The 22187-nt window shown below is 39.6% G+C and overlaps 1 protein-coding gene across 1 annotated transcript in view; it reads right to left on the reverse strand.

Moving 5' to 3' along the window:
* Positions 1 to 19095, reverse strand: part of LOC122806852 (semaphorin-3A-like) — a 1149356-nt gene extending 1130261 nt beyond the window's left edge. The window contains exon 1 of the mRNA XM_044077612.1: positions 18857 to 19095. Within this exon, the coding sequence (XP_043933547.1) occupies positions 18857 to 18953 (97 nt within the window). The 5' untranslated portion in view covers positions 18954 to 19095. The remainder of the gene's footprint in view (positions 1 to 18856) is intronic.
* Positions 19096 to 22187: the final 3092 nt, after the last annotated feature.

A 22187-nucleotide genomic window follows, 5' to 3' on the forward strand; every position in this document is an offset into this window, starting at 1 on the left:
TTATATATATAATATATATATATATATATATATATATATATATATATATATATAAATTTGTATATATATATATAAATATATATATAAATAGATATATAGATATATATATATATATATATACATATATATATATATATATATATAAATAAATATATATATATATATAAATAAATAAATAAATATATATATATATATATATATATATATATATATATAGTTGTGATGCTGTGAAGCATATACTGTTTTGACTGCTGATTTGAAGGACTGAGATATGTATTTATTTATTTCTGCACTGGTGAAATTAGGGTGGGTGTAAGAACATGCAGTGAGTTCCATGGTGTTTTTTATATGATAGCTATACCACCAGCTTTTTTATGTTTTATATCCTTTAAAATAATGCATTATATTACATGTATACAATGTGGGTTTCTTTCTCAAGTGGTTCTATTTGAAACAGGTATTGCGTGTGATAACATACTGGCTGGAAGCTCTTGTATAGTGATAAGAATGATGAGTCTGTAATTTGTATAAGGGGTGTGAGGAAACTCTGACACTGCATTGAGTTTGAGTGTCGTAGGATGTGTCACAGGCAATAGAGGCAGCAGTAGAGAGCATGAGGGTGTGAAGGAGTGCAGATGTAGGGAAAAGAGAAACAATGTATCTTTCATGAAAAAAGATCATTTTAACAGAATAAAGGCTACTAAAAGGATAGGGTAAAGGATTACACCTAGGAAATCCATGTCCTTGGTTAGAAGATTAATTCTGGGCACTGACAGCACAACAAGGAAGTCACTTAATGGAAGGCTTCTTTCAGAATTTAAATTTCAGCCTCATATGTCATGGGGCATAGCCAAAAGACAGGAGACTGTTCACTGCATGGAGCAGAGATCAATTCCTCCTAGGCATCAGTGGGAGTGATAGTTTGTATGTTCTTCCTGCACTAATGTGGGTTTTCTCTGGACATTAATTTCCTTCCATATTCAGAAAACATGTACATTCTGTTGAGTGCGTAGCTTGACAAACTGTCCTTATTTTTGTAATGCAGGTTTTTTCTTAAGAAAAATTGTAAAGGGACATCTGGCTTACTTGCACTAATGAGTGATTACAGGCTTTGTTGGGGGTTTCAAGGCACTCTTAACTTGGCTTTACGGCAGTTGATGAGGATGCCACTGTTGAATGAGAGAATAATCTTACCCAGGGCTGAGCTGAGTTCAGAATCGCTTTTATCCTAATCATAGTCAGTAATGGCATAATCTTTGTGGCCTGTGGTCTCCATCCTGCCACTGTTTCATAAGAGACAATTTTAACATGGAAAGTGACACAGGAATCCCCTTCACTGAGCATGTCCATACATCTAACTTAGTTTTACGTGTTTAGAATATATCACCTTCAGTGACATAAGCTGTTCCCTTACACAAAGGCAGCCTTCTACTCAGTGAACAACAACACCTCTGAGGGAGAAGTTTAGGAGATGTCTGTAACTAACGGATTTTAATATTTTCAAAATATGTATAGCAATCCAATAAACAACTGATCCATTTTAGTATACTGTAACTTTATTAAACAATCAGAATTTATGAAAGATAAACACAATTATGTGAATAACCAACTCTATGACTGAGGCAAACGGAATAAGAATTTTAATAAAAAGGCATCCAGTGGTTCTTAAACAGGAGAGAGGAAGGGATCAAAACAGCTGACCAGACTAATAAACAGAAGAGTGAAGATGTTCTTTGCAGGATACTGTGGACAGCATTGTGGGTGATACTGGAGGCTGTTAATGAATTTTATTCAGAACCCCCCTTGTGTAGGGTGGGGTTGGGGCTTAAGAAAATGACAAGGTACATTGGGACAGGAGGCAAAAGACTGATTTTATTAATAAGAAACTTAGCATACAGACTGGCTACTCCCATGTCTAAAAGAAGGATTATTCCTAATACCCCACAAAGGGCAACCTTCAGGCAGCTGGTAAGAGAACTTATTGAAGAAGGCCAATCTTGAGTCTGATGCCCTCAAATGCTCAGGGATGGACAGGAGTTTAAATATGGCAGTAGGTAACCAGTTGTAAATAGTGATCACTCTCAATCTGGCCCAGTGCCACAGAAAAATATTTGAGGACTTCCCATTTGTGATACTGGTGACCTGGATTCAGTAGCTGAGCTCTTTTCTGAATGGAAGAGGAAGGACTCAGTGGCCTTTTCAACTACCCTTCTCTCAGGACAAGGGTGCAGGTTGGTTACTGCATGGTTAGCACTTTCTGCTGGAGACCAGAACTGTAGCCCAGGCAGACAAAAATAGGGGAAGAGGCTCAACTGGAGCAGATAATGCATGCAAAAGAAGCATGGGTGCATGAATTCTTGTGATGTCACTGCAAGTCATGCGTGGGGGTGGAGTGATTAATGCAACACAGCAAATTGTATTCCAACCATAAAGATGGTACCACATAAGTGGGCTCATATTACCTCAGGCTGTGGAGATCAGGGAGGGACACCAGGTCCCAGCTGACGTGGGGTAATAGAGATGGCAAAAAGAAAAATGAACTTTTGAGCCAATCAAAAACAGTCACGTTTACAAATGCACCTGCTATAGCCTTAATATACTACTTTTCTCTATCCATAATGAAATACCTTGTTTACTCGGACCACTATTACATACATCCTTAAGTGATATTCACTGAGTAAATATGACTACATCATGCAACTGGTTCTTTTATCTAATGACTGCCCAAATGCTGTTTTTCAAACCATGTAATTCTCTTTATAAACGAGTGTATACCATGTTATAGAATGCTTGTCTCTGACCTATACCTTGAAAATGTAAAAATGCTACCTAAAGTCACCTGTGTGTTTTTCAGCCTATTACTCATTCTGTGTAAAACTTACTAGTAAATGCTTACATGTATTTGATTGTTGAATCTTTCCATTAATGTAATAATTACATTTTGCACATTGTGTTTCCATTGGAAATAGGTATCATACCCAGTTAGACTTTTCTACTCACAAAAGCAAATAAATAAAAATAAGGGCTGTGGATATCAAGAGGGCAGACTTTAACAGAAATGAGGTACTGCCTCCTAAAACCTATAGCAGACAGGCCTGAAAAATGTGAAAGAACAAACAGTGTCAAATCAAAACTAAAACTGTTAGCACATAACATGCCTTGGAGTGAAACAAATATGCAAATCAAAGAGAAGGGAAGAAAATGCATGGCATCAAAGGCTAGGGAATGCTACACTGAACAGCAGAGGATACTACCAGCTCCAGCAAAAATAAACAGGAAAAGCTGACAAAATAGCAAAAGCCTTACATGGGGAAAAAAGGAGCATTGCATTGTACATAGCAGACAAAACATTTTAAAACTGAACTAGAGCTTAAAGAAAGTTGGGAAAAGGAAAGGCAGTGAATCTAAATGGCATGTATGCGCTGGGCAGAGAAGGATAGTACAACAGTCTGGCTGTTAAAACAATACTTGTAGTCATCAAAACTGAGTCCAGTCTGGGCTGCATTTTTCCACTCTAGCAATCTTCAAAGATTTCTTTTTTTTATCCAATTGGAAATAAATTATGTACTTCCTTCCCTTTCTAGGCGCAAGTGGATATTTAAGCAGTATATTTAACATTAGTAACTTAATTCTTGACAAATGGCTCATGCCAGCTTTAAAGATTATGCAATTGCAAAACCTATGTTTGTTTAATAAAAGGTATTGCATCATGTCTGTTCCAGTGTCTTTGTACTTCTCCAGGAAAGAATTAGGTTCATAGGTAGGTACTAGGCTATTAGCCCTAGGGCCTATATAAGCCTAGCCAAAAAGGTACCCTGGCTTTTGCCACCCAAGAAAATTATTTTCCTGTGCCCCTGTCGAGCAGAGCCACAGAAGTGATCCCTGGGGTGAATTTCCTATTTCCCATCCAATCATCAAGCTTTTTCTTGATGAGTGCTAATGAGGAGCTCTGTTTGACATAGCTAGGTAGTCTGTTCCAGAGTATGGAAAGTCTCTGGGACAGGAATCTATCCCTCCAGCATGTTCTGTTTATTGTGGTGACAAGGTTTAGGTCCCTAGAGTGTGTAGCTCGGAGGGATTGGGATTTCTTTAAGTGGAGCATGTCCACCAGCTCTGGGTTTGACATAGCTTTGTATGTTAGGCAGAGATCACCTCTGAGTAGGCGATATGCGACGGAGTAAAGCTTGTGGCCTTTCCAGTTGTTGTAGATGTCTTATGAGGTACATACCATTCGGGCCATTGTACTCTATAATGGGTCTAATGAGTGATGAGTAGAGGGTAACAATGACCTCTTTTTTCTGGATGAGAAATGTTTTGTGATGAAGTGAGCCACATAGAAGGATTTCCTGACCACTGTGGTGATGTGATTATCAAAGGGGAGATTACTGTCCACCTGTGCCCCAAGGTCTCTTATCACACTTTCGGCATTAAGTAGACTACCACTTATGTGGAAGTTCATGGGTACAGAGTTTTTACCAAAGGGGATGACAATGCACTTTTTGGCAATGAGCTTCAGGCCATGGCTTTGACACCAGGCATCTGTCTCAGTGAGGCCATTTTGTAGTATGTCCACATCGTTAGGAGTTTTGATTATGGCTCCTAGTTTGCAGTCATCTTTAAACTCTGTTAGCCAAACACCTTCTGTGTTAGCCTGTACTTCAGAGAAGTAGATACCAAACAGGAGAGGACCCAGGACTGAACCCTGTGGTACTCCACTTGTCACTGGTCTGAAGTCGGATTTGGAGTCTGCTACTTTCACAGTGTATGCTCTGCCCGTGAGCTAGTTGACAACCCATCTTGTGACATAGGGATTTATACCTAGTTTAGTGAGCTTATCTATAATTCCAGAGTGGGAGATGGTGTCGAACGCCTTTGTGAGATCTAGATAAGCTGTGTGAACCACCTTACCCTCATCTATGGCTTTGGTGACTGCATCAAAGAAATCAATCAGGTTTAGGAGACATGATCTGCCTTTTACAAACCCAAACTGGGTAGTGTCCAGAGTTTGGAGATTACCAATGTCTTTGTTTATGAGTTCCATGATGATGCGTTCCATGGCCTTGCAGACCAGGCTCATCAGGCTAATTGGGCAGTAGTTCCCGGGGTCCGTCATGGCTCCCCCTTTGTGGAGTGGGATAACCGTCGCAGTGTGCCATTCAGTGGGCACAAAGCCTGAGGTGAGGTTATGATTGAACATGGTACTTAGGTAGGGTGCCAGTTCATTCTGTAGTTCGTGTAGAACGCAACCTGGGATATTGTCAGGTCCCATGGATGCTGTGTTCTTGGCTTTGGAGAGTGTGTTTTTTACCTGTGCAGCTATGATTACAGGAACTTTGCATTCTTCCAGTATAGAGATGGGCCCTCTACAGGGTGAGAGGGGAGTAAAGTTAGCACTGAACCTATCTGCCAGGATGTTGGCAAATCAGTTGGTTCTGTATATTTAGTGCCATTGTGCTGTAACTCAGAGCAGATCTGAGTGTTGCCATTGAGATTCTTGACATAGCTATAGAATGCTTTGTGGTTGTTTTTAGAGTCAGTGGCAATTTTGTTTTCGTAACTAGCTTTGGAGGATTTTATGAGGGATCTCAGCATCTTACTGAGGTTGACCAGGGAGTTCCTCCAGTCATGGGATTTTACTCTTTTTTGCAACAGTTTCTTTTTTCTGTTGTAGAGTTTGTTTATGGCAGAGGACCACCAGATTGGCTTCCTTTTTTTGGAGGACAGCATCTTGGTTCTATTAGGGATAGCATGATCCATGCACTTGTGTAAGTGCTTATAAAGTGCATTTGTGTAGGATTCAGCAGTCGTACCTCTATTGTCCATCTGCATGGGTATCATGAAGTTTGCCACTTCTGTCTTAAGAAGTGTGAAGTTGGCTTTGGAGAAGTTTTTTTACGGTGGTTTCCCTAATTGGGGGTGGGGGCGGGATGTGGATGTCTAGGGTGATTAGCTTGTGGTCGGATCTGACCAAAGAGGAATTGACCACTGGTGTAGAACACTGGTTGCCCATGTTGGTAATGACCAGGTCTAGGATATTGCTGTCCCTGGTGGGGATGTGAACAAGTTGATCCAAGGCATTGGAATTTATGAATTCCAGAAAACATTGAGCAAAAGAGTTGGTACATGAGTAGTTTTCCCAGTTAATGGTGGGGTAGTTGAAATCGCCCATTATTAGGGTGTTGGGTTGTACCCTAATACTTGCCAGTGTATCAAGAAATGAGGAGTGGGAATCCTGGGGCATGGTGGGGGGGTCTGTAGCAAGCTACAATTTGGATTGCAGTCTTGCCCAGAGTTAGTTGCACTTGGATAATCTTGGATGCATTATGCTGTGCAACTAGCCTGGAGGTGTGGATATCCTTAATGAATATGGACACGCCTCCACCTTTACTGCTTTGTTTCGGGTTAGGTGGCCAAAAGATGTGGTATGCATTATAGCCTGATAATGCAGGGGTGCTCTCTGGAGCTTTGACCCAGGTCTCTGTCACTGCACAGATGTCGATGTTCTCCATTTTAAGGAGTGCCTCGAGTGAGTGCATTTTGAGGTTTAGACTTATAGCATTGAGTAGCACTACCCTCAGATTTTGCTTGCTTGTACCTGTTACGGTGATGAATTTTTTCATTTGAGCCTTGCCTAAAAAAGGCACTATAGGGGTGGCAAGAGCATTTGCCAGTATCCAGAATCCCAAGGGTGACAGGTGCAGGCCATCTCTGGCAAAGCATTGTGGTCTGTCAATCATGTCTTCCCAGGCAGACAAGTACTGGATCCCCTTAGAATGACACCAGAAGCTTAGCCAATTGTTGAAGTCAATCATTTTGTCCTTGTACTGTGGTATCATTCTGGGTGATGGCAGGATGCTACTCAGAGGTAGGGTCATACCTGCCTGGGCTACACGATCGGAGAGCTCCTCCATGTCTCTTTTCATGTAGTCCAGGGAGGTACATATCAGGTCATTCACACCAACATGGACAATGACAGAGTCATATTTGCACTTGTTGTGGAGTGACCTGAGCGCATGCATTATGTGGCGGATCCTGGCACCTGACAGGCAGCTGACAGTAACTTTCTCCTTGTTTAGCCTGGCGAGTGGAACATCAGTGTGCCTGACTATAGAGTCATCTATGACTAGAGTGTTGGGTACATTGTTATGCCTTATGGGCTGTGGTTTAGTGGCACACTGAGTTTGTGGGCTATGTGTCATTTGGATTGTGTTGGGGGATGGAGGTTGCTTGTGCTTCTGCTTTGGAGGTCCCTGTTACTTGAGCAGGTTTTTACTGAGAGCCTCCATGAATGTAGGTGTGTGTTTTGTGTTTCTATGTGTGTGTTTTGGTGGTGTAGGTTTTGAGGGACTATGTGATGAGTGTGGTGTGGTGCAAGTGTTTACCTTCTCCTCTTGACTGTCTAGTCCAGTCTTGGGTGAAGAGAGCTTTGCTTCCAGTTTGGCTATATAACTGCATCTCTCACAGGTTGTAGTGTTGGATGGTAGGAGGAGAGGGTTGTCTGTGTACATGAGACAATTGCTGCATTGCCCCAAGATGCCCAGATTCATCAGGTAGACAGGAGAAATCACCAGGAGCTGACCCTTAGACATGCCTGGATAGGTGCTTATTTATTAAGTACTAGAAACTGCTTTCCTCTAGACAAGTGAGGAATGTTGAGTGCTGTAGTAATTTGCAGCTTATTTAGTGCTTACAACGAGTTCTGAACAAGTGCTGAGTTCAAAGAAACAGATTTGAGTGCTGAAACTAGAAAACTGGCTAGTTCTAAAAAACAAAATTAAGCTAGAAGGCTTCCCTCCAACACAGAAAGGCTTGGGTGCTCAGAAGCCTACAAACAGTCTAGACCACTTACAGGAAAGACAGGAAACAAGCTTAATTTTTTTTTTAAATAGCTAGAAATTAGTTGGGCACATAACCCAGTGTAGCATAGATTCATACAGAAAGCTATGCCAAAGAAATTAAAGTACTTAAAAATAACTTTATTACAATAAAACTGATACACCTGCAAAAGGATAACACATTCAATAGAAACATCTTTACATACCAGTGCAATCATTACAAACCAGTTAATCACCTAACACTAACCAGCTGAAAGAGATATATTATAAGGGAATGACTTTTGTCAAGAAAAGACAATTCTAATTCAAGTCTTTATTTAAAACTGTAAGGTACATAGTATTACAATTCAAAAATAACACTTATTTTTGAAGGGAAAAGAAATGACATATTTTGTAATTTGATACTTTACAGAGATTTAAATAAAAAAAACAATTAAATGGTTTGCTATAAGAGTGTTTTAATATGAAAATGTTTCTACTGATTCCATGTTATATCCTTTAAAGGTAAACTATTAAAATATCAGGATTTACTATGTTATTATGTTGTAATGAATTTAATTTATTAACTTTTTTAATCTAAAACCATTGCTTGACTAGGTAATCATGGAGAAAAAGGTGGTCCTGCTTAGATTTTAGTGAGGGGAATTGACATGGTATCACATAAAAGCATACTGAACACATTCAAAAGCTTTAGAGTGGGGCCCATAGTAGCAGCAATGACAAAAATACTGCTTGAACAATAGTACAAAGAATATAAATACTAAAGGTAACTTGTGCAGATGAAATAACTGCCAGCATAGAACGACTAAGGAAAAAAAAAAAATATATATATATATATATATATATATATGTGTGTGTATTTATATATATATATATATATATATATATATATATATATATATATATATATACATACATACATAAGAAAATCTGGGGATAGTCATATTCAGTTATCCAATAACATAAAGGTAGCCATAATGGTAAAGAAGTAACATCAAAGACTGTCAGGCTATGGCTGTGATCAAGAAGCAGAAGAAGCGCCATTAGACAATAACATATTGTTCACTCCGTACACAGATAATTGTTTAAGTCTCCATTTAGAATATTCTGTTGAGGTCTGGAGATTATATTCTGTCTAGAATGCATACAGGAGATAGGGGGCAGCTCAGATGAGGGTAACAGTGATATGTGGCCATAAGCCTTATACAGAGAGAGACTGCAACAACGTAACCTGCATGTTCTTGAAGAAAAGAGAAAAAGAAGTGACAGAAAAGAACCTTTCAAGTACCTCTTTGATGAAACCATAAACTCTTTCAAAAAAAGAGATATACAAGAACAAAACAAAACACTAACCACACAAAGTAGATAACCTGGGAGAATCAAGGGTATATTATTTTACAGGAAGAGTTGCAGATGACTGGTATAGGCTTCCTAAATAATTATTAACATAAAAACAGTTACAAAATCTAATAATGTTCAGACAAACAAAATCCAGTTTCAGACAAATAATCAGCTGGTTAAGTGTACTATGCACCTTATCCAAAGGGAAGGCAGGGCCAAGCAGTCCTAATCTGACTTCTGACATCAAACTCTATGTTTCCATATTTCACTGTATCTTTTTTCTTCTGCAGTCAGGGGCTTATAATGAAGGCGCCATTCAGTAACATCACACCTTCTGCTTAACTACCTCTTCAGAGTGGTTAGCATACACTTGTTTAACATTGTCTCTGGGGGTACATATCTTGCTAGCTGTGAATACGGGAACCATTAATACAGAAGCAGAGAAGCACAGTGGTTGCAGTATCTCAACAGGCAGTAAGAAAAGGCTATACAAGGCTCTCAGACCATAGTGTGGTGCATGTCCATGAAAGGATGGTAAACCTGGGAGAAAGGAATAGTTAAGAAACTATATCATCACTTTAGTTTATTGCTGGCCCAGCAATTCCATTCTCAGTGGAGAGTAGATGTACTGCATTGAATATGGCATAGTAAACAATATAGAAATGTTTCTACTATTGTGTCACTTTTCTATTCACAAAATCTACTGAAAGAGAAGAAATAGGAGCCTTGTCCCCTTTCTAGAGAGTCTTCAGCCTGAAAACACGTGATCTCCAATGAAGCTCCGTCCCATTACTTGTCTGTTCCTGTCATACCAAGCAAGTTCTTTGATACCATTCAGACCTATGCTCATCCAGGAGGCAGAATTCCAAAATGCTGAACCTAGTGTCGCTGTTTGTACTGTTGCTTAGCTATCCCTTTCCCCAGACCTGCACAACAACACCTGAAAATAGTCACTTCTTACTCTTTATCTTTTTATTCTCCCAGCCATCTAATTAAAATGTGGCATTAAGGAATGAAGGAGAAATATCATATTTCTACATCGTCAGAAAAAAGGTGGTGGTGTACAAAATTAAAGGTGCCTCAAATTTGCAGGCTATTGAGTTTAGGGGAATGTTTTTCACCAGTATAATATATTATAATAAAGAATAAAATGTTAGGTGACTAAAAGCCTCTGAATAGAGGCTGACCTAGTGAAATGCTGCAGTAGGTGGCAACAGATGAACAGGTGTCTCTCTCTCTGTCCCTGCACTTGTAATAACTGCTTGTGAATGTCTGCTTCCCATTACTGGTCACGCCTTTTAATAGAATGTTAAGAATCTCACCTAGAAATGGACATTTAGTCATGTTGTTTAACTACACTTTGTCCTGTCTCCATCCCTTTCCTATCTGTAGCTGCTCAGGGTCATTGTCGCTGCCCATGCATACCATGAGAGGGGACAAGCACTGCTGTCATCATTGTTACCACAGATGTTCTGCTTGGCCAGCTGCCAGATAAAACACTGATGCCAAACAGTGGTCATCCTTCCTTTTCAAGGACAAGTGCTTCCTGGCTAGAATCTCCCCCTTCCCCCCACAGCACAACAACTCTGGTGGTCAGGAGTTCAGCCTCCAGGCATACCAACACGCTTTGCATCAAGCTGCAGCATATCAAGTAGTTTCTCCTCCAGTAACATAATTAATCAGGTTCCCAGCGAAGCAACATTATGAAGGTGTTCAAAACTTGGAGCAGTTCCAGTTTCTCATGGTTTGCCATGATTATCCTTTATTTATAAGAAGTATTCTCATTCCAAGTAAAAACAAACAAAAACCCCACAAAACTGCGAGAAGATGATGCAGATGGGAGTAAGACTGAGGAACAGCACCTGCTCTGTACACATTTAGGGAACATGATCTTTGTCATACAATGGCAGGTGCTGAGAACAATATTCTTGGCAAACATCAAAGACTGAAGTAATACTGATTTCACAAACTTTATGTACGCTCTGCCTTAGAAATGGGGCCATTCCTGTCATGGCACTAAAAACCTAATAAAAAACAATGTTAACGTGTCAAAAAGCTGAGTAAGATTGTCAGTCTCGCTATATTTTTTATACCAAAATTTTGGGATTTTTGATGGTTACTGGTGCGTGATAAGCAGGAAGGAAGCAGAATTCAAAAATAATTTAGTTAAAAAATTAATTAGTTCATAGATGTTTGCTTGACAATATACTCTTGTTTATGTTTGCATCTTTCGGCTTGTCCTGGTTAGGGGTCGCCACAGCGGAACTATGATCCGCTAATGATTGGTAGTGGATTTTTACATACCGGGTTACCAGCCCTGACGCATAACCTTCAACAAAGGCACGCCCCATTCACGTATGCCTCCACACAGAAGACGCTCTAGCTGAGAATCGAACGGGAGAACGTCTTGCTATGAGGCGACAATGCTACCGCAGCACCACTCTTGTTTATAATGAGCCTACAATTATATGTTTGCTTTTCACTTTTTATTAATACTAAATCATATTACCTGTTTTGCTTTAAATCTTTTCTGAAATGCAGCAGGTTGCTAGATGGTTAACAGACAGGTTCATTTATTTTCTTTGGTGTATCACATAGCAGGTATAATTTATAAGCAGCAATCAGTATTATAGCCTTTACATCATGTACTATGTGGGGTCATGTACTGGTTGTGCTTATGCTGTTAAAAACAGTGTGCCATAATGGAAAAGGGAAAAGGAGAAAGGCATTGCTTCTGCTTTGTCGACTAAACACACACAAAAACACACACAAAAACACACACACACACACACACACACACACACACACACACACACACACACACAGGAACTGCAACATGACTATGTACACTGAAACTGCTAACATGAACTAAAAATGGCATCCTCTGAAAATATGTGATTTTCTGGCAAATCACTGAAGACTGAAATCACTAAATAATGCCATATATCTGAGTTTGCAACTTTGTATCCTTCAGAAAATGTATGCTAACAGAAATCCTGTCACTCTAGTAACTTTTTAAGTTTATAGGAGCGATATTTAAAACATGACCCTATTTTAAGGCCTTTGTCCACTCGTTATTTTAGGCTTTGTCCAGATTTCTTGCACTATGAGGTTGAGAGGTATGTCATACACTATTAGGTAATGAACTGAGAAGAGCAACTACATCATAAATTGAGAAAAGTATTTCTAATCAGAAAATTGGTTAAACAGGAAATTGTTCAACATTTCTGTTACTTTATTTTTCCTTAACTGTAGGATACACTGTGAATTTCTAACAGACTAATATGTGTTTACTTCCCCAGTGTGCGTCACTCAGAAAGTTTCTGTTGTCTGACTAAAAGTCAGTCATTTTATCCCACTATCAGTTGCACTTTTCAATATAGAGGTTGTGTAGTATTAGTAGCTGTAGTCATTACTTGTATTATTATTACACCCTAAATTATGCTGCACATTACAAACTACACTGCACACTGGTAGTTATATTACACATACTACAAACTACATCACACATATTAAGACCTATAAAATGCACTGAGGATATGCCTGCCCCGTAACAGTACAGATGTTTTACTGTTTTCTTCCACTGTATTGCTACTGACAAAAATGTTGTTTTGTTCTTGTTAATACTTCAATCTGCTGTCAGCAGTAAGCAATACAGCGACACGGTTCATGTCATTCCCCCACCCACCCAGCAATATATGCATACTTCTGAGAAATGTTATGTGTAATTCTTTTGTTGCTGGTTTTGAATGGGAAACACTCAGAGTTAAGCAGTCAGACAGCAAATAAGTGTGTGTGTGTGTGTGTGTGTGTGTGTGTGTGTGTGTGTGTGTGTGTGTGTAAGAGAGAGAGAGAGAAAAAAATGTAAGTCCATTAAAAGTATAACAGTAAAAAAATGAAGGGATGACAAATCAGGGAATGTTTTCCTGTACCTTGGGATAGGAGAACTGTATTTTACAAGCAGGATAATGCATTCTAAAGAAGAGAAAATTAATGTTACATGACAGCACTTGCACATTATGTAAATACATATGCCAATGTACACAAGAAATGCATTTTTTTACTTTGTGATTTGCTCTATCATGTCAAGTTTCTGTTTACACTTATTTTCTTATTACTGCCTATATTTGTATTTATCCATTTGTTTCCAGTTCTTGTTTTATCCTCTTCGTGGTTATGGTGATGCCACAGCTTGTCCCAGTAAGCAATGGGCATAAGGTAGGAATGCAGTGCTGGATGGAACTGGTCCATTTCGGAATACAAACAGCTACACATGTACCCGCAGTCCCGTACAACTATAGGCAATACAGAAGAGTGTCACTTCACCCACTAAAGCCACTTTAGTCAAGACTGAAGAACATAATGGAGTGATTTTTTTTTTTAAATGGGGACACAGGCTTCACACCTCCCCACACATAGAAGTCTGTAACTTTGACGTACAACTGTTTAGCTTCCTGTACCTGTTACACTGACTCTCACTGCAGGCCCATTATACTTTCAATGCTTACATAAAATGGCATTATCTTTCAGATCTCTATACATTTTTGCATGACAGCCATACCCCTCTACATCCCTAAAAAGGGGGGGCTATATCACCTTACCCCACTTGGAGAAAAAAATAAATACATTTATTTCCATTAATCCAAGTTGGTGCAATGTCCAATGCAGTATATTTAGAGGTCAAGGGTGTAAGATGCTGGAGGAGGCTTCCTTTGGGAAAAAAAAAACAGATTTCATTTTGTCATTTTTGCTTCTTTACAGTGATGGTCAGATGGGGTGGGGGCCAACGAGTCAAGGAACTGGCTTGTGGGAAGTGGGTCACTGGGAAAGCAGAGTCAATCCTTTTATTATAATTTAAAAATGAGTGAGAAAAGCTAAACAACTTAGCTATGGAAAAACTACAAAGCTTAACTTTAGCTCAAAATAATTGAATGGAATGAGAAACTATTAGAAAGGGGCATCATACTTGTCTGAAAACCAAATTTTCTTGTAATTAATTATTCTAGTCTGACAATAAATCAATTTTTTTTTAAGAAATGTAAGACTTAACCCTAAGATAATAGGTACTAGGGTTATTTTAATTATAGTTATCAGTATAATTTCTATTCTGCATAGCATACTCTGGAGGAGGAGCAGTAAAAAGGTGTTGGCATAAGTTTTCCCATCTCATTCTAGGAATAGACAGCAGTATGTAGCCGCTTCGTGGAATTACCTTTAATGACTTCATGCACAAAAGTTATCTCAAGCAGTAAGTGAAACATACTCACAGAGAATATTGAGTTTTCTGATGCATAATACCTATGAAAGACATAAATTTAAGGTAGAGCTGAAGGCTAGCATATCAACATGCAACATCCCAGACTAACATGCAGATAATTGTGTAACAATATGTGCTGAGGTTCTTAGGATATCCCCAAATCAAGATTCAGATCTCCAGAACCACAACCACATAGCTGAATGCAAATCCATCTTCAAAAGCCTGTACACAAAGTTTGTACTGTAGCTCTGTACAAAGTAGCCACAGTAGAGCATTATGAAGAGACAAGAATATGCAAAACTTGGGTAGTAGGATTCTAAAAATCTAAATTGTTTCAAAATTTAGAAAAATGCGAAATATATAAATACAGACAAAGCTAATAATGTACTTGTCATCAGTGACTCCATATTCTGTAAACAGAAACAGGCCTCACATCTCTATAAGGCACAAATAACTGAAACCTACTTACCAGGTGCAATAATTAGGGACATGGCTACCAATCTAAAGAGCATTAACAAATATTACACATGATCATAGTTCACATGAGGGGTCTAAAGAGTATATATATTTTACACTACTAACTTATACTGGTGCACCATACCTGCAAAAACAAGCCAGCTTCAGAAGGAACTGTCCACAGTTATAAGTATCTCTTACAATCTCTGTAGTAACTACACATACCAGTCATTTAATATCCATTGGTGATTAGGTCTGAAGTACTAACAGGTGACATTCCCTTATGTAGTTAAAACAGTGGGCAACAGTGCTTTCTATGCCGCAAACAACCTATATGTACAAAAGTTATGTACTGCTACAACACCTCAGGCACACAGCTGTGGTTGTATCTTCCTACTTGTTTGGTGATTACAGGGTGTAAATGTTAAATGATTCTCTAAACATCTAAACTCTCTGCTTACACAGCAGAAGTGAGAAGCAATATCCATTGATTTCTATTCACTCAGATGACATTAAACAAACCACAATGTCCAAAATACCCAGACAAAACATTTTTATCATCACCACAGTGAGGCGCACTCCACAATCAGTGCTAACAATTGTAATTCTGAAGTTGCAGCACCCCAGAATTACTAAAATAATGCCCTCTCTTGAGTGAAAAAGCTGTTTTTAGTACAAACCCAAATAAACATCAAACATCATCAAGACAGCATTTGATGAATGCTACTTCACTAATGTGAGCTGTCAAAGATTATCCAACGAAGATGGTTCAGTCAAACAGGATGAAAATTCTGCAATCATGGCTTTTTATGTGACTTCAGCTATAAACATCAATCTGCCTCTGGTCATTTACCTTTGTCTTTGGTCCTAATGGTCTGCATATACCCTGCCACTGGTTATGAGTACAGTAAACAGTAAATATTGTACTAGTCTATCCAGAATGAACACATCAGCAGTATTCATATAACCAGTGCTTAGCATGGCCTGTGCAAGTAATACCACTCTACTAGAGTCTGAATGCAGCACCTAATGCCCCCTATACCTACCCCATTACCTAATAATACACAAAGTTCTGAGTTTATATATGTATATCTCATAAAACTGCTTCAAATTAAATTGGTCACTTCTGCAATAAAATCAATCCAGCATAATGTAACGCACAGGATGACTTTAAGTTGTATGCACCATTAACCGAGAAGTTAGAGCTTATCTGTACAGCAGTCAAAATAAACGTATGTGATAATTATCTAACCAGCCAACCAGACTAAGGAATTGGTAAGCATTTTACTGAGATACCAGATTGCCCCCCCCCCTCCCCTCCAAGCTAGAGGTCAGCTTTTTAAAATTCTTATTTTTCCAGCATAAGATGGAACATTTATTGAACACAGTATATTTGTCTTCAAATGTGTACTTTACTAGAATTAAGCTAATAGACCTTTTGTCAAAACTGTACTTGAGTTGTCATTTAGAATTTCATTTTAACCAGATGTGCAAGCTAGAGTTAAAACTAGTGGTATACAGCACTCATTCTAGGACTTTCTCAACAGCAGTATGTAAATGCTATCTCATCATTATGTTGTGTACAATTAATCACAAACTAATGTCCAACTCGCATAGTTTGTTATCTTTGTAAGCCATCTGGAAATACCAAAACAAATATAAAAGTACACCTAAACATAGCTGTGTGTCTGCAGCAAACATAGTTTTAAACCAATAAATTATTCAGTGGTGAAGGCAGCACAGAAGTAGCAGACTGAGGCTCTGTTTGGCATGCAGTCTGCCCAGTATACTCATTGGTACTCTAATGTCACACTCCTGCTACAGGTTTGGCATGTAGTCTTCCCAGTGTACTCACTGGTACTCTAATGTCATACTCCTGACACAGGTTTGGCATGCAGTCTGCCCAGTGTACTCAGTGGTAGTCTAATGTTATACTCCTGCCACAGGTTTGGTGTGCAGTCTGCCCAGTGTACTCATTGGTACTCTAATGTCATACTCCTGCCACAGGTTTGGCATGCAGTCTGCCCAGTGTTCTCATTAATAATCTAATGTCATACTCCTACCACAGGTTTGGCATGCGGTCTGCCCAGTGTACTCATCGGTACTCTAATGTCATACTCCTGCCACAGGTTTGTCATGCAGTCTACCCAGTGTACTCATTCGTAGTCTAATGTCATACTCCTGCCACAGGTTTGACATGCAGTCTGCCAGTGTACTCATTGATACTGTAATGTCATACTCCTGCCACAGGTTTGGCATGCAGTCTGCCCAGTGTACTCATTGGTAGTCTAATGTCATACTCCTGCCATAGGTTAGTTTACGCTGCTGGTTTAAGTAAACAGTTTGGAACAAAATGACGCTGTCATTTTACAGCAGTGTCAGCTGGGTCCTGCTGCTGTGCTAACCCTTTTACTGGGAAAGTCTGAAACTTAAAATGGGAAAGGGGCATTCCTCATATGCCATAGCTGTCCTCCCTATAAGGGCATTCCCCATTACCTTGAGCAAAGCCATCCGATGAAAGAGGAACAAAAAGTGCAGAGTAAATGTTCTCCAGAATGTAAATTTTCTGTCAGGGTTTCTACAAATTTTGATAGTATTGCTGTACCCCAAATGGTGGGACAGGGAGATAAGGCACACATTTAAATAAATGTGAGCAATGTAATCTAGTATCTGCCACTATCAGCTTTAATCAAAGGAATGATTAAAATGTCTACATTTTTAAACTCATTAATGTATGTTGAAGATTTTCATCTGATGAAATGTTATGTTGTAAAAATTCTAAATATATGTTTTCTTTTAAACATTTGTTTACTAAACAGCTGGGGAAATGCATTAAGTAGCACCTCTTCTTTTCAAGACCAAAGGGGACAGTAGTAAATAATTACAGATGGCGGTAGTCAGGACTGCAGGGTTATCTAAAATGCTACCTTGCTATGAATCTGGGCTCTAGATGACTGTCACTGTTAAAGCGACACATCAACCCCATGTGCAAAAATGGGATAAGGGATTGCAAATGGATGGATATACAAATATAGGCAGAAGAGATATATAAACATTGCATATAAGATAAGGGATGCTACTTAACTTGCTAATGACTGAGAATTTGCCTTAAAATGCTGAATGCAAGTAAACTTCAACAAACCTTTAACTGAAAGAACATTAATAGATAGGGGAAGCACAGAAGGATATAGGCAGCCCTCACAAAGAACAACAAGTAATGAGATGGGTGTAAAAGAATTAATACGTTCAAAGAGGTCTGCGCGATGCAACTGTCTGCAAAAGTTCAAACAAACGTGTTCAGATAATAGTAATACAAGTACCAAAGTTAAGTGTTAAAGATCAGTGAGAACAACAGAGTACAGGACAGAACCTACACACAGCTGGATAGGTGAACAGACAGCAGGACACACGGTATTTGTCTTCCTTCTATAATTATGGACAGTTATGCATAATATGTACAACAATATTATCAATAATATATACACTGTACGCACACAAATACATATGTATAAAGACAGCGAGCGAGAGGAAAAAAATATATATATACACATATACACTATATATATATATATATATATATATATATATATATACATACACACACACGCGGTAATGCAGTTTTATACGTGTATAAATTTACGCTGTTGTATAGGTGAGTATGTGCATGCATGTGTGTATACACATGGCATGGGCACACGCATTGTGTCCACCTTTACCTCTCCTTTACGCAGGTAGTCACTTGAAATTGACACTAGTACAACGTACAATAAATAATCCTTTTAAACTAGATGCAGCAGCTCAATGGTACAGAAGTAACAAGACGCATTACACTGTACAACAACCTAACAGCCAAAGGAAGAACAAGCACACGTTCTACAACTGTACCCCCAGACAGGTTAGCGGATAGCTTCTGCCCTGACAACGTAGATGTATCCCCATTTCAGTAAGAAACCTCACTGGATCTTACCGGCATATTTCAATTGCAGTCGCGCTTGAGAAGGACGCCCAGACAGTCCGCAACCAAAAGTGTCAAGAAAAACAAAAAAGGCGAGAAGCAGGACCATTTCGACCGATCTGCAAACACCAATGTATAGCTACATCCACATTCGGTACTGCTGCTTCGAACCTAGCAAGCAAAGTCAGAGTCCATGCGTATCCTCGCTCCGAACAGAAGACTTAACACTTTGGCCACAAGTGAAGAAGTAAAACTGGGCGGGCCTTGAACCACGGGAGGTAAGTGAGGGAGGGTGCATGTGTGTTTGCGTGTGTCAGATGAGAGGCTCGTCCTGCCCCTCGGGTGCTCCCGGCACATGTCCTTTTGAGAGAGATCCAATTAACTCCTTAGGCTGCAAGGTGGCTGCACCGAAGCGGATGTTTTTTTTTTTTTGTTATTTCTGGTGCACACTGACTGTGGTAAATAAAACACAGAATGTAACTGACAGTGAAGGGTGTCCCACTGTCCAAGCGCAGTAAAAGTAAGCTGCTCCGGGCTTGGGTGGGAACACATGTGTAGAATGTTGGCATGTGGCTGCAAAGTCACAGCCTTTTAACGCCCATTAAAGCATATGGTTCGGCATGGATTCTCTGCTTGGGTGATTGAAATGGGACGCTTTTACATGGCTGACCAACTTCGGCCACTTGCAACCATTAGTTTCTCCTGCCCAGGCCTTCCAGCTCTGGCGACTCGTTCTTGTCAACTGTCCAGATTTTCACAGAATGTCCAAAGTTTTTGCCTTATATTTTGGTCTGTTCCTTATATAGTATGTCGTTTTCTGCCATATCATTAGGATGATCTCAAGACTTGAAGTGACTAAATAATTACATACATTTAAGTTTCAGACTTCAAATCCATCAGAAAATATATCTTGCATAAATCTTGTTATTCTGTCACATTTCTATGTTTAAAAGAGCAACATTTAACATCTGTCCCTTCTTCTGGATCACTGCCCCCCATTATGTTGAGCTTTGTCCAGATTTCTTGCACTAACACGTTGAGAGCTATGTCTGGCGTTGGAATGGTGGTGGGGGGGGGGGACTTGCAATCGCTCCGGGACACCCAAGGCGTGTTTTTAATTAATTAATTATTTTATTTATTTTTATTTTTTTTGCACACCCTGAGGGTTGGGTGGCCCATACCTCTCAACTGTCCAGATTTTTGCAGAATGCCCAGATATTTGGCTTATATTTTTAGTCCGTTCCTCATAAAATTTGAGGTTTTCTGGCAAATTATTGGGATGATCTGAGGATGGAAGTCACTAAACAGATTTCAAATCCCTCAGAAAATGTATGTTAAAATAAACCATGTTAGTCTAGCAACTTTCTAAGTTTACAAGAGCAGTATTTAAAATATGTCCGTATTTTTTAGAGCTTTGCCCCTCCCCCCCCCCCCCATTTTGTCAGGCTTGTCCAGATTACTTGCACCGAGAAGTATGGGCTGGGTCACCGGGACCACAGGTGCTGTCAATCGATGGCACGTGCAGAGTCCCTGTGGTCACTGGCATGCAAGGAGTAATGACACTTTTGGGTAGGTGCCTCCAGTTGGACCTCTGGCACCTGCTGATAAATTCGGTGCCCTGCAGCAACTCAACTTCGGGGTGCTGCGGGACAGGGGACGGGCGACTTACACCAGAGGAAGCAAGGCTTCGATTTAAACTGGATCACAAGCCTAAAATACTAGAAAAATAAAAGTTCTTTTTTTCCATCAAACATTATTTTCACCCTTTAGTTACAATGGTTATTGGTTGTACGAGTTGGGTTATTGTTAACTCATTAATTGCTCCATTTCAGCCCTTACTTCTCAGCTCTCCCAAATTTTCATGGACTTGATTTTGAGTGAAATTTTAGCCCTGTCCTTCAAAATCCCTCCTAAAAACTGGTGACTTCTGGATAAAAAGTGGTCCGTTACAGTTAATAAATAATGACAATAATTACAATTACACACTTCTTTTACTAGAGAAAATGTATATTAATTCACATTTGTTTTATTCTGTCAATGCCTCGGATTAATAGTACTGATATGTAAACGTGTCACTGATTGTCCGTTGTCCCTTATTATTTCTGGATGCTATCCTGATTCTGCTGAGAGCTTGATTCAGCCAGGCGTAGCATAACTATAGGAAGTCGCAGTTTACATTTACGCACGATATGAATGCTGTAAACCTTCATAACCATCAGGCTCTGCTTCGCAATGCCACCCCTGTCATTGTATGATGCCAGGCATTTCATGTATTGATACAGCAGGTAAATGACCGTTTTCAACTAGCAGTCGCAAAGGGAGCTGCAGCAGCCGCAGAGCTCCCGGCTAAATAGGAACACTTCTCAACAGAATCAGGGACATATCCAACAATAATCAGGGACAGTCAGGGGCACTTTTAAAAGTACTACTAGTACTGTTAACTTGAGATGTTAACAGAAAAAGATAATGTGAATTAGTATACATTTTTCTGAAGTAAAATAAGTATATAACTCTAAATATTGTTACTATTTTTAAAGTGTAACTCACAACCATTTCTCTAAACGTCAACAGTTTTAGGGCGGATTAAGAGGGTCAGAGCCAGTTTTTTTTTTTTTTTTGTCAAAATCAGGGACAGTTGAGGGGTATGAGTGTATGTAAGGAATAACAGATAGGAGTTACTGCTGGGATCATATGGTGCTCTTCTAAGAGGTCAGTCGGTGCAACACTGTATGGGTCGTGTGCCCCGATGTAAGGGGGAGAAGGCGTTCTCCAACAACATTTTCTCTTTCCCCTTTCTCAAAAAGTTGTTCAGTCTAACCCTCAACACACATACGCGCATGTGCGCACACAAGCACGCACGGACACCAGATGGGATGTAAGCAGAGCTGGCTCTCCTGATGACTCAGCGTAGCAGTACCTTACGGAACGGAAGGTCGTGCACGAATCATTAACCAGCTCCTCCTGTAAACAGCGCCCGGTTCCCTGACACCCACACAACAAAGGATATCTTCCAAATGGCAAATCTTAAAGGGCTGCACAAAGCTTTTAAAATGGAGGAGTTTCCACATTAAATGATTAAACGCAGGGCAGTCCTTGAGAAGCTTGAAGAGGAAGCCCCCTCATTTTGATTTACCACTGATATATATATTTAAATACGTTTAGACAAGGGGGGGGGGGGGTTCCAGGAGCACCGTAGACCTAAAATTAAGCCCGTAAGAATAGGAAATCAGAGTGTTGGGAGACTGGGACTCTTACAATCTGATTAATTCATACGGAGGCAGCTGCTCGAGACCCCTTCAGAGCACGCACACGCAAAAAAAAAACAAAACAAAACACTAAAACG

Source organism: Protopterus annectens, chromosome 7.part0 (genome assembly GCF_019279795.1).
Source record: "Protopterus annectens isolate FY-2018-M chromosome 7.part0, PAN1.0, whole genome shotgun sequence".
Taxonomy (NCBI): domain Eukaryota; kingdom Metazoa; phylum Chordata; order Ceratodontiformes; family Protopteridae; genus Protopterus; species Protopterus annectens.